This window comes from Miniopterus schreibersii, assembly GCF_964146895.1.
Source record: "Miniopterus schreibersii genome assembly, chromosome: 12".
Taxonomy (NCBI): domain Eukaryota; kingdom Metazoa; phylum Chordata; class Mammalia; order Chiroptera; family Miniopteridae; genus Miniopterus; species Miniopterus schreibersii.
The window spans coordinates 38,298,428-38,311,341 of NC_138112.1; the positions used below are offsets into that span (position 1 = coordinate 38,298,428).

The 12,914-nt window shown below is 38.4% G+C and overlaps 1 protein-coding gene and 1 pseudogene across 2 annotated transcripts; both read right to left on the reverse strand.

The window, feature by feature from the left end:
- Positions 1-3,246: 3,246 nt before the first annotated feature.
- Positions 3,247-4,326, reverse strand: LOC308565112 (olfactory receptor 52H1; the record flags this gene model as incomplete). Its single annotated transcript, XM_081153922.1, has 1 exon — positions 3,247-4,326. One exon carries the CDS (start codon positions 4,324-4,326, stop codon positions 3,247-3,249), a length of 1,080 nt encoding a protein of 359 aa, XP_081010048.1.
- Positions 4,327-11,809: 7,483 nt separating this feature from the next.
- LOC308565026 (E3 ubiquitin-protein ligase TRIM22 pseudogene) lies at positions 11,810-12,466 on the reverse strand (annotated as a pseudogene). The gene has a single exon. The product of its transcript is annotated as an E3 ubiquitin-protein ligase TRIM22 pseudogene (transcript).
- Between the last annotated feature and the right edge of the window lie 448 nt (positions 12,467-12,914).

The window sequence follows — 12,914 nt, forward strand, 5'->3', positions numbered from 1 at the left end:
GGATGCATTTACTTCTATTTAACAGGTGCTTTGTGAATGTTCCTGGACTAAAATTATGACATAAATTATTTATAAATTCATTTTAATAATATAGGTTCAAAATGTCAGATACAGGACAAAAACCTTCAACTGTTTCTTTTCTTCCAAGGCACACATTGTAAGTCTGTTTCCTTACTCGTTTTAAATAACCCCCACGTTATTCTTCTGAACACAATAACTATATGTTATTGTCATTAGCATATGACATCAAGCATGTATGCAATAACTGGCCTAGGTACAAGGCGTAAGTATCTGACCAAAATGGGGGCAAATGAGATGGCAGCATGGGTATGGCTGAAGACCTAAAGAATGGTTAAGTGAGGGAAGTCTGCAAGAGGGGAACATATTCATTGATCCCTACTTTTTATAGAATAGAGTTCTAAATTCTTAGGATGAGAAGATAAGTCAACCCATTATTAATAGGGTCTTAATAGCTCCTATCTCATATAAGAGATGTGAAATTCACAAAAAGGAAATGACATAGGGTGAGGTAATTTATGAGAGAGAAAATTATGTGCTGATTTTTGTGTAATCATTCTCTTTTAATCCAAACCAAAACATGTAATTTCATTCATGGTCTGACAATGGGAAAGAATATTTGCAACCAGTCTCATCAAAAGGAGTCATTGGAAGCTAGGGTAGTAAATTTGAACTTGAGGGAAGAGCATAGCTGAGCTTAATCTCCTCCCATAAACAGTAAAGGAGAGGGAGCATTTTATTTTATTTTATTAGGTTTTTTTCAATTACATTTGATGTACAATATTATATTAATTTTAGGTGTATAACATAGTGATTATATTTATATAATTACAATGATCACCTCAATAAGTCTAGTGGGTACCATACATAATTATTACAATAATATTGACTATATTTCTTATGCTGTGGGGTGGGAGAACTTTAAATGATAATGATGAGCTCAGTTTTAAACATGATGGGTCCTAGATGAGAATGGCAGTGGTAATTAGTAAATATACTAAATGAAAGCTAACATTAGAATAGTATTTTAAAATCTGAAAAGCATATTCATCTATATTCTTTTAATCCTAGTACCAATTCCCTAAGCTAGGAAAGCAGACACTGAAATTTATAAGGAAGATCACACATAAAAACTGAGATATAGAGTGACCAGCAAAGAGTCCATAAAGCCATAGAAATAGATGGACTCTCCTGGGAAGGGTAGGAAAATAATAATGGATAACTGGGCCAAAGACAGAGGGTGGGAGGAGGAAATGGAGACAGTGCAGGAGACAATCTCTTCCTTTGTTGTTTTTCTAGGTCACTAAGCTTGCATGTCAGTGAATAATCATGGGTTTGAGTTTCTACCAGGATGAAAGGTTTATGTACTTTTAAATTATTTGGGCTCAGGCTCTATTTCTAATTATTCCTTCAGTAAACTTTTTAAAATATCAGCTGTTAGCCAATTCACATTTTCAGCAAGATAGAAATAACCAGAAGAGAATAAGAGATAACCTCTTACGATGTTTGTGAACATTTTTAGGAAGTTGGCACAGAAAGCAGAATCCTCAATTAGTCGAATGTGACTTAATTTAAGACAACTAGAGTTCACAAAAACAATAAAAACAGGCTGGGATATTTTTTTCCCTCCTGTGGAGTCTGGTTTTACGAGAGTGAGGCTGTGTTCAATGGGAAGGAACATCACAGAACTTGAGGAGGTTAGAGATTCCATTCTAGCTCCACATTTATGACTTCCTTACTGTCTACCTTGGAAAAGTCATTTTTACTCTGTGGGCTTCAGTTACTTCTTCCAAGAGTGAAATCTGGATTATTCCAGTACCACAAGATCTGTTCCTGCTCCTCTGCATCCCTCACCTCATATCCCCTCCTCACTCTGTTCTGGACACACCAGCCTCTCTTCTGTCCTTAATGCATGTCATGCTGTTTCCAGCCCAGGGTCTCTGTGTTCCCTATCCTCTTTGCCATTGTCCTCTCCATCCAGTTTTAGTTCATCAGTTTTATTTTTTATTGGTTATATTACTGTTTTAAAACAATGAATGTATTTTTTTTCTTGCTTCTTATTTGTTACTCTTCCCAGAATATAAGCTCTACAGAAGCAGAGCAGACCCTCTTTTGTTATTATTAACCTAATATTCTGAATACTTAGAATAATGTTTGGAATATAGTATCTACTCAATAAATAATTTCCAAATAAATGCATTTTTAAAAATTTATTGGCAAGACTCTATATCTTTCTTTGATCACAACGTATAGTATTTGCTCAGTTCTAACGCTTGTGACATTTGGATGTATCTTACAGTGAATGTTATTTTATTGTAGTGCTGCCCTCCTGACCCCCTTCCTCGCTGGAGAAGTGTGTGTTTTCTAATGGACTCTCTCTTGCAATCAAGGAAATACATTCTGTAGATAAGAGCTCCACTAGTCCTCCGGACAATGGGATGCATTTTTAACTTCAGTGTTCAAATGAACTAGCTTGAAGTCTCATCTATGTATAACGTGGAAGGCGGCCAAAGTTTTTTTAGCCCCCACAAAGAGAAGTCCAGTGCTTTTCCTAGATATCCAGATATTTCCAGGGGTCATGTCCTACTGAGGAACTCACATCCTCAATGTACCTTGGAACCTGGAAGCTACTCTCCTCTCCCAGCACCAGTGCCAACACCCCTGGCATTGATAAATATACTATTTCTCTCGTTTCCATTACAACACTGCTGATAGAACTCATTGCTTATAGCAGAATTGTACTAAAAATGTTTTGTGTGCAAGGGGGTGGGACATTTAAAGGGAATTATAGTGAAACACAATATGGAAAATAATTAGAGTCAAATATTATTATAAATGTCTTAAATCCATTTACTAATCCCCTAAATAAGAAATTCCTGATTGATATTTTTAGTCTCTGTTCTTCAGTATCTCTGTCTCAGCACATTTTTCTCTCTCCAAAGCTGTAAATCTCAATTTTCAAATTTTTATTGTGTTTTTTTCCATTTAGAGCAACTCAGCTCTCTATTTTCATCTCCTTTTTCTTGATCATATCCTGGAGAATTTCCACAAGCAAACAACTTGTCAAGGAATTTTTCTACATAGAATCATTTCTTTCATAGAGATCATGCCATTTTCCTGGTATGCAAAAGTACCTGCAGGAAGTTCTTACTTTCCATAGCATTTGCTTTTTTTATTCTTGCTACATTAATATACACTATAAACTTATCCTAGCTTTTCCATTGTGCATTATTCTGAACCTTTGGTAGAAAACAAAAGTATGACCTTATCTCTGATCTGCTTGGTCTTTACTCCATAGACAATGGGGTTGAGTGCAGGTGGAATAACTATGTAGAGGTTGGCAAACATGATGTGGAAAGTGCGGGAAACATTATGTCCAAAGCGATGGGCAAGGATGGAGAAAAAGGCAGGTGTATAAAACATGAGAATGACACAGACATGAGAACCACAAGTGCCAAGAGCCTTCTGGCGGGCATCTCTGGAAGGGAGGTGAAAAACAGCACAGAGAATGAGAGTGTAAGAAATTGCAATGAGAATCACATCTGAGATGACGGTCATGATGGGGACACAAAAGCCATACCAGATGTTGATGGAGATATCAGCACAGGCCAGCCGGGCAACACCTATATGTTCACAGTATGTGTGGGGTATGATGCGTGTCCGACAGAATGGCAGGCGTGTGAGCAAGAATACATCCGGCAAGATGATGCAAAAGCTTCGAAAAGAGATGCCCACAGCAATCTTGATGATGGTCTTTGGAGTCAAGATAGTGGTGTATCTCAGGGGAGAACAGATGGCCACATAGCGATCAAATGCCATGGCCATCAGGATGGCTGAATCCAGGACAAAGCTATAGTGGAGGAAGAACATTTGTGTAAGGCACCCTGGGAATGTGATTTCTCGAGCCCCAAGCCAAAAGATACTGAGTGTTTTAGGAACACCGGCTGTGGACAAGATGAAGTCAGTCATCGCCAGCATGGAGAGAAAGAAGAACATGGGCTCGTGAAGGTTGCGCTCCACCACGATGAGGTAGAGAAGAATGCAGTTTCCCACCACAGCCACAATATAGATGATACAGAAGGGAATCCCAATCCACACATGGAATTGCTCCAGGCCTGGAATCCCCACCAGGATGAAGGGTCCTGGGCTGTAACTGCTCATATTGAAAACAACCATGGCAGACCAAAGTGGCCCAGGTCCTGAGGACAGAGGGTGGTAGACAATAGTTAGGATCACTTGAGTCACTCTCACCTCCAACAGTTCACCATTATTGATTCTTAAAGAGAAACTTATCATATAATTTATCATCCAAAATAGGAATTTTTGAAGTGAATAAAAGTTGATATTATAACAGTGGTAGGTAATGTGCATAAACAGGGATTGTCTTAGATGTATTTGGAATGTACAGTTGTTCTACATGAAAAAGAATATCTTTTTTCTGCTGATTTAAACAGCCTTTTCCCAGGCAACCTTCAAGATTGGTTACGGTCACTCTTTTCATTATTCAGTATGCTCCTAATACAAGTTAACAAACTACAGAATATACTTTTCCATAGTTTGGTCGATTATAGTTTACATGACTTTATGGACATTATTGGTTAAGATCTACTTGTTCTATCATTGTGGAATTATCAATCTCTGCCTCAGGGCAATTACTCATAACTACCTGGTGGCGGTGGCTCTTAGATTTGTGAGGTCAGCAACCCTTTATTGCCATCCAAAAACCTAAGTCAGCTTAACAAACACTAGCTGAGTTCCTACACTGTGTGGATTATTCCATTTTAAATTAGAAAAATTTCCTATAACTGAAGTTTGTGAGCTCTTGCTCCTGCAAAAAAAATAAAAATAAAAAATTGTTTTCCAGAACATTGCGCACTATGCAACTGTATAATAATCTAATCTTTTAGACTTATGACACTATTAGTCAAGGTTTCTGTACAAAAGTAAGATTGTTTCCTTGTCAACACATATTCTGTTAGATAGACAATAGGTTCCCAATGAACATACTTTCTCAGATATACACGCATACTTAATACTTACAACCGCAAACATACTGTGATCTATATTTACATTCTATCATACATTTTACCATCATATATTTACCCTCACATTATTTTACACAAATATAGACTCCCCTTCCCCTCTCCTTCTTCCTCCCCTCTCTCTCTCTCACACACACACATGCAAGCACATATGCACACATGCACATAGCAGACACACAGATGCACTGCACACACACCAACGAAAATATAAACAAAATATTTTAGTATTGGATTTTGTAATTTGGCACTGCCATTTGCTTTGCAGCTTCTCAAAACCTTTACTAGAAGAATTTTTCTTTTAAAGACTAGGTTCCAATATACCTCTTTCTTCTCTACTAATGTGTGTACATAGGACGCTTTTTATAACCTACAGATAACAAAGCATATAGCAAGGCCAGGAACTCCCAAGACCAGAACTAAGAGGAAGCTTGTGATGGCCATATACCTCAGATTCCAAACTTGACAAGGACATAACTCCCCTTCAACCTTATCTCTACCCCCACTTTTTATCTTATCCTTAGGCCCAATACCTTACATCTAGCAGACCAATATTTATTTTCTTCTGCTTTTGCCAAATGAGAAACAAGATGCTCTTTTTTTTTATCTCTCCTTTTCTTTATCTATAAATAAAAACACTTTTCTTATAGTAACACAAACACTCCTCTAATGTGTCTTCATAATTCATATGGCTTAGGTTCTGGGAACACAGTCCAGAGTTCAGACAGTGGACCAGATAGTCTAGCCCCCATCTACTGAATATCTTAGCTTCATTTTGGCTCTCTTGTCCACTGGAAGCCCAGAGCTCACCTATTGCCAACAGCAGAGATCTGATTGAGTTGTTCAGCCTTCATGTTGAAACCTCCCTTCTCTGATGCTTATGTACTCCAACAATGTACGGCATCAGCCCCCTAAAATCATATATTTTGAATAACAGCTCTTCCAGCTTGTCTGAGGTGATCCTTCTTTTATACACATGTGAGTAAAGGTCTTCTCTAGCTTTTATATTTTTATGCACTCAGACACAATAAATGTTTATACAGTCATTCAAAAGCATTTACAAACAAACATGGGCACACATAAAGAAAATCAACTCTGAGACTTGTGATTCTATAACAAATTCACAATGCTGGGCAATCTACAAGACAGCCTGATCTTTGCATTAAGTCAATGACATTAAAAAAAAAAGAGTTGGAGCTTAAATGAAGAAATGTCTTTATACATTAAAACAACTTTAAGAGAATGAACAACCAAATGTAATTCTTGACTGGATTCTGATTAAACAAACCAGGTATAAAAGAAAAATAATGTATAATTGGGAAAATTTAAATATGAAGTAGGTATTGGATGATATAAAGTAATTAGTATTATTTTTATTAAATGTGATTATGGTATTATGGTAGATACACACACACACACACACACACACACACACACAAGCCCACAGTATCTTATTAAATATTGGCATAGAGTATGTGCTCTGGCACCAGAAAAATAGGCACTTGAATACTGATTCCGTAATTTACTAGCTGTGTGAACTTGGAACTTGGGCAAGTTTACTTGAACTATATGATCCTTGGGTTCCTCATTTTCTAAAAGGGCCTAATATCTCTAATTTTTGCAGTTATTATTAAGATAAAATAAGGCACTCTCCAAAACCACTCTTTAGTGTAGTACCTGACACATAATAAGGATGTAAATTTTTTACTTCTTTTTATTAGATTACATTTTATATCATCAGTGTTATTACTAGCAGTCATACCACAGAGTAAAAAAGAGAATCAAAATAGGCAGGTGCATAAAAACTAATAAGAGCACCCCAGGGCACATAGAAACCCACACACTTAACTCCATTCTTTAGGTTAGGGCCATGGGTTCTTGTCACACGTCTGATACTGAAATTGCCTGAACACCACTTACAATGGTCATTCTTAACCCATTGTATAACTGACCATTTATTTTCATCTTTTGGGGTCCATTCGATGGAGCATATATGCAAGTACTGGAGATCATGACCTTGGATTAAAGTTAGGAGTTGCTCAGGAGAGAAAGCTAAAGTGCTTAGCTCATGGCTCTTAGAAAATGAAGCTCATGCCCGGCCGGGCGTGGCTCTGCGGCTGAGCATCGACCTAGGATCCTTGGCGATCGGGGTTCGATTCCCGGTCAGGGCACATGCCCGGGTTGCGGGCTGCAGCCGATCAATGACTCTCTCATCATTGATGTTTCTATCTCTCTCTCTCTCCCTCTCCTTTCCTCTCTCTGAAATCAATAAAGATATATTTTTTAAAAAATTAAAAAGAAAAGAAAAGAAAATGAAGCCCAGAGCTATTCATTTCCTCCTCCTTCATTCCAAATCTGAGTCCCAACCACATCTGTTCAAACAGCCAGGACTCACCTAATCCCGGAATAGGGCCAAAGAGAGAAGAAAGATTGAGCTGACCAGCACACAGTGAATCTGCAAGAGGGGCAGGCACACCAAACAAAGAAATAAGTGGAGGGGAAAGGAAGGGACTGAGAGGTTGATTCCCTGCTCATTTATCTTTCCTCTGGTCACTGCTCAGCTTGGGGAAGAGGTAGATAATAAGGGCTTGAGGGACCCTGATGTCCTCTCTTCCTACCCTCAAGGGAAGAGTATAAAGAAGCTTACATTAACCCTGCCCATGCATGTGTGTTAGCATTGCCTCAGGGTGCATTTTTGGTTGTGAGCTAGTGTGCCTGTGGGTGTGTCGTCATGAGTGTATGTGTGCGTATCACATCACCTAGGTTTCAAGTTCATGCTCTCACTTACTAGATAAAAGACTTTGGACAAGTTTTCTATAAAAATGTGATCATCTAATTCCTACCTCTCAAAGTTATATAAGGACTGACAAATTAAATAGGACAGTAAATGGCTATTGAGATCTGATGAATAGCTTCTGTATCCTAAAAACAAATTGAGTATAATGACCATGAGAAAATTGCATGGTAATTCTTCCTCCACTCTCTCCTTAGGGCCAGGTCTCCTCTTTTCTATCCGTCAAGAAAGAAACTCCCATGGCTATTAAGAGCAATGCTTATTGTGCTCATCTCTTTAGGAAAGATTCCCCAGATCCAGTACTCTGGGTATGAATCACTCAGTCGCTCTGGAATCTTCTTCAAACTATATAAAATGCTATTCCCATTTTAATAACTGAGTTTAAGTTGTTGCTGCAAGTATAGAGAAAAGTAATCTAACCACATACAGAGATAGAAAGAACTAAGGAAAACAGGGCACAATTGGGGAAAAAAGGAGATAATTAATAATTATAGACTTTTATGTGCCAGGCTCTTATAAAGTATTATTTTATTTAGAACAATCTTCTAAGGTATGTATTTTTACCTCCTTCATTTTTGTTTGTTTTTTTAACAGAAACTGAAATTCTAAAAGATGATCTTACCTAAGGTTTCATATTTAGTAACTGGCAGAGCCAAGATCATTAAATGCCACAGCCAATCCTGTTTAAGGTGCTGTGCCACATCTCTGACTGCCTCAGCACACTGAGAGGCCAGGAATTGAGAACTGGCAGGGAATCTAGAGAAGGGTGTAAGGGAAAACAACACTGAAACTGTAATTTGTCCAACACACCAACCGTACCTTAGTTGCAGTGATTTTCCTGATATCCTGACACGATAGGGCCTTAGGATTTGCAGACCAGAATGTTCTCTGAGCCTGAGATGTGTGATAACTCAGCAGGGAAGGTAAGATGAGAAAGGATATGCAGTTCAGCCTCCAGCCCAGGCTTAGGATTTAATGAGGAAACTGGTTCCAATGTGTTTTTGATCAATACAGAGGTGACCCCTGGTGGGAGAAATGTAGAATTTATATATTTTAAATTCCAGGTCAAGATAAAAGCAAATAAACAACCTCCATAGCAAGAGTTCATCGTTTTTGAGAACTTTTAACATACTACACAAATATAAAGCTCTACATGAAATCACTTCTATAATCCTCTCAACCCTATGAAATAGGTAAGAATGTTATACATGTTCTAAAGATGTAGAAACTGAGACACAGAGATGTTAAGTAGTTTGTCAAAGATCACACAGTGAGAAAATGGTAAAGCTGAGGATCAAATGCAAGGAGTCTTTTCCTAGACTCCTACGCATATAACCAACATTTTCTAGAGTATGTGGCACATGGTATGTATATGACATATGGGTAGCAACTGATATAAAATTAAGTCACATAAAGGGAACAGAAAACTGACTGTATGAAACAAATTAGCATCATAGAATCAAGCACATCCCTTAGATACAAATATAGAGTGTTTGAACTTTGTTAATTAGAAAAGCATAGGTATCACTGAAGTCTTTTAAAATAAAATCTTATTATATGTTGCTCACATGGCAAAGACTTAAAACAAAATTATCCAGAAGAGATTTAAGAAATGATAGACAAGTGTACTTCAGACAAATTTAAATATAATGGTGGGATATAAAACTGAAACTCCTAGGCACAGACCACAGTATGGTGGTTACCAAGGGGAAGGTCAGGGGGGTAGTAGAGGGTAAAGGGGCCAAGCATATGGTCAGAGAAGATGATCTGACTTTGAGTGGTGGGCACACAATGCAATATAGAGATCATGTATCATAGAAATGTACACTTGGAACTTATATGATCTTATTAACCAATATCACCCTAATAAATTTAATAATAAATAAGTAAATATAAAGAAAGAAGCCTAGCAAAGTAAAAATCAGAAAAAAGAAAATTAAATTAAAATATTAAATGAAGCAAAAGATACTTTGTACTAGTAAAAGGAACACACTTTAATGAACATGTCATATTTGGATGTCTCTTCTTGGCACTCTAATTTTAAATAAATAAGTACATAAATAAATTTACATCTTTTAAAAATTATTTTCCACAGACTTCCTTCTAGTTCTCTTGGTTCTGTGAAAACACATATCTAGCTATAGCAAATTTAACATCCTGTCACTCACCTATCCAAAATGTTTTCCTCAAAATAGCGCATCATCCTGGATGATTTTATTTTGTGACTGAAAGTCAGCCACCCAATTCCAGGGCCATATCTTGGAGGTATTGTAATCCAAAATTGACTAGCCTCATAACTCACACATTTAGACATTCTACTTTGCAGCTATCCAATTCTATGGTTCAGTTATTCCTAATTTGCTCTTCAACAACCTTGAGTTCTCTGGTGAAGTGAATTTTTCACTATTCATTCAGTGCCCAGGTGTCTTTGCATTCTTCTTGGTCTAAGTTAAAGTCTATAATTCATCATTTCAGGCACTCCTTTACATGTATTTTGCTTACCCTTTCTCTGTCAACCTTCTACCACGTATGTGGGGCAGCACTCAACTCTTAGATTCATCATCCTAGTAAGTACGCGAGGTCATGATAGAAGCCGCTTCTGAATTAAACATATTTGTGTTTCCATAATTTCACAATCATCATCCTTAAACTTAACCCTTGACAATGTTCAAAGATCTAGCAACATGTCCGTGTGTGAAGGCCCAATCTGAGAGTGTCCACATTTTCAAGGGCTGTCCTCTCATGAATTCAGGTGATTGGTCCCATGTCTTTTGCTCTATAGTGGAGGACACTTTAGTCTCCACATTTAATTGACAAGCATGGTCTGCTCATTGATTGCATTTCCATGGCCAAACATAGGGGCTTCTCTGGTGAGCATCCATATGGATAACAAAAACCTTAGGAGCAGAACTGACTTTTATCCCAATATGATTTCTCCACAGGAGGGCTTGTTTTTTTATCCCAGTCTGAGGTTTTCCAGAGGCCCAATCAAACAGCCAGGCCAATAGCAATAGCCGGGCAATCAGGTAGGCTCACAGTCCTCCATATGTCCCAAGAAAATGTCTCTCTGCAGCAATTTCCATCATGGCTTGGGGACAAAGGCCAGCAAATGTACATGGATGATTTATCAATAGTGATAATATATTCAGCAGTGGGGTCCCATCACAATAGACCTTGTAGGGTCCGGAAGACAACCACCCATGGCCCAGTTTGGGCAAGGGCCTGGGTGGGGACAAAGATTCTCTCCTTGACCAAACTTTAGTCAAGCTCCTCTGAACTTTCTTCTCATTGAGTCATGACTTCTAGGCTTCTGGTGTCCATTTCTGCATTGTCCACTTTTAGCCAAAATCCTATTGGCTCAGTTTAATGAAAATTTCTCACCCCTGTTCTGACCACCCTCAATATCTTATAACCCTGGCCTGCCTTCAGCAAAAATTCTGTTAGGTGAGTTTAGCAAAGAATTACCCTACTTCTTAGTAATCTTTCATTCACCAACCTCTGACCTTGCTCCTTGACTATAAATCCCCAATTTTCTGTATTATATTCAGAGTTAAACCCAATCTCTCTCTCCTATTTCTGGTAAGTCACCTTGTCTGTGATACACTGTTAGGGGAACCCTAGAAAACTAATCAATACAAAGTCATTCTAAAGAGAGAGAGAGAGAGAGAGAGAGAGAGAGAGAGAGAGAGAGAGAGAGAGAGAGGAAAGAAAAGAAAGAAGAAAGAAAGAAAGAAAGAAAGAAAGAAAGAAAGAAAGAAAGAAAGAGAGAGAGAGAGAGAGAGAGAGAGAGAGAGAGAGAGAAGGAAGGAAGGAAGGAAGGAAGGAAGGAAGGAAGGAAGGAAGGAAGGAAGGAAGGAAGGAAGGAAGGAAGAGTCAGATACTGCAGATGAACTCAGGTGCATGAGGTGAGCCTCAGGACAAGTAGCACTACAAGAAATGGGTGAGGGAAGGAAAAGGTTCAGGGGCAAGGTTGACACAGCATCACAGGGCCTGAAGAGTTCTGAGGATTAAAATACAGATAAGCAGCCTGACAAAAGTAACATTTAGAGAACTTGTGGACAAGTGACCCATGGTTTGTGACATTAAAAATGAGACAGTGCCTGCTTCATAGTCCAGGAAAGCCCCAACTTGACGGGGAGGGAAATCCATGAAAAGAGTCAAGACCCTGGGATCAGCGGTGGAAGAGTCCTCAAAGCCACTGTACTCAGATTCATTCTGCAGCCCTACATACAACCCAGTAGCCATTTTCAGGTTTGACTCTGGAGTAAACATTTAGATAATTTACATTTGGGTTGAAAACAAACCCAGAGCTTTATTTTCTATTGAGGTTACTTGTTTTACTGTGTACCTCAAGGGTCCAGGCTATCTTTCTGGATACATCAACTTCCCAATAGTATTTCCCCAAGGAGAAATTTTTGCTTCCCAAGACATCCAAAGCAGAAAAATTACACGAATATACATTCCTAAACATCAGATGGTCCCTAATTGTCTCTTGTCTCTGATCCGCAGAAATGGAAACATTCAAAAGAGTGTTGAGTGAATTCAATATCAAGTCCACTGTAGGAGAAATTACACAGTCAGGTGAATTAAATAGGACATGTGTGTCTTGGGACATTGTGAGGAGGAATATTGGGAATTGACTGGGAGGAAAATGAGTCCATGATGAGCAGATCACTTAAAAGCTGTTGTAGGTATGCATGTTTTAGAGGAAAACATGTAACTAAGATCATGGGACCTAATAGTAACCACACTTCTGAAAAAGGATCAGAACATGGCGAAGTGAAGATCCTGTGAGTTCTCAGCCCAGTAACATTAAACCTCTTTGAGATATGAAGTGACACAAGTTTTAATGACTTTGTTGGAAACAAATGAGGAAACACTAATACCTCCTTTTTCTCTTGAGTAAGGACAGGGGAGGATAGTCCTCTGAGGCTGTCAACAGGTGAATGAGGACACTTGGCCCTTCCCACTTAGATGCAATCAACCCAGGATATCCCTCGCTCATTGGTAGGACTACCTTTTTTATCCTCTCTAGAAACAACATCCACTTTCCCATTTTGCTC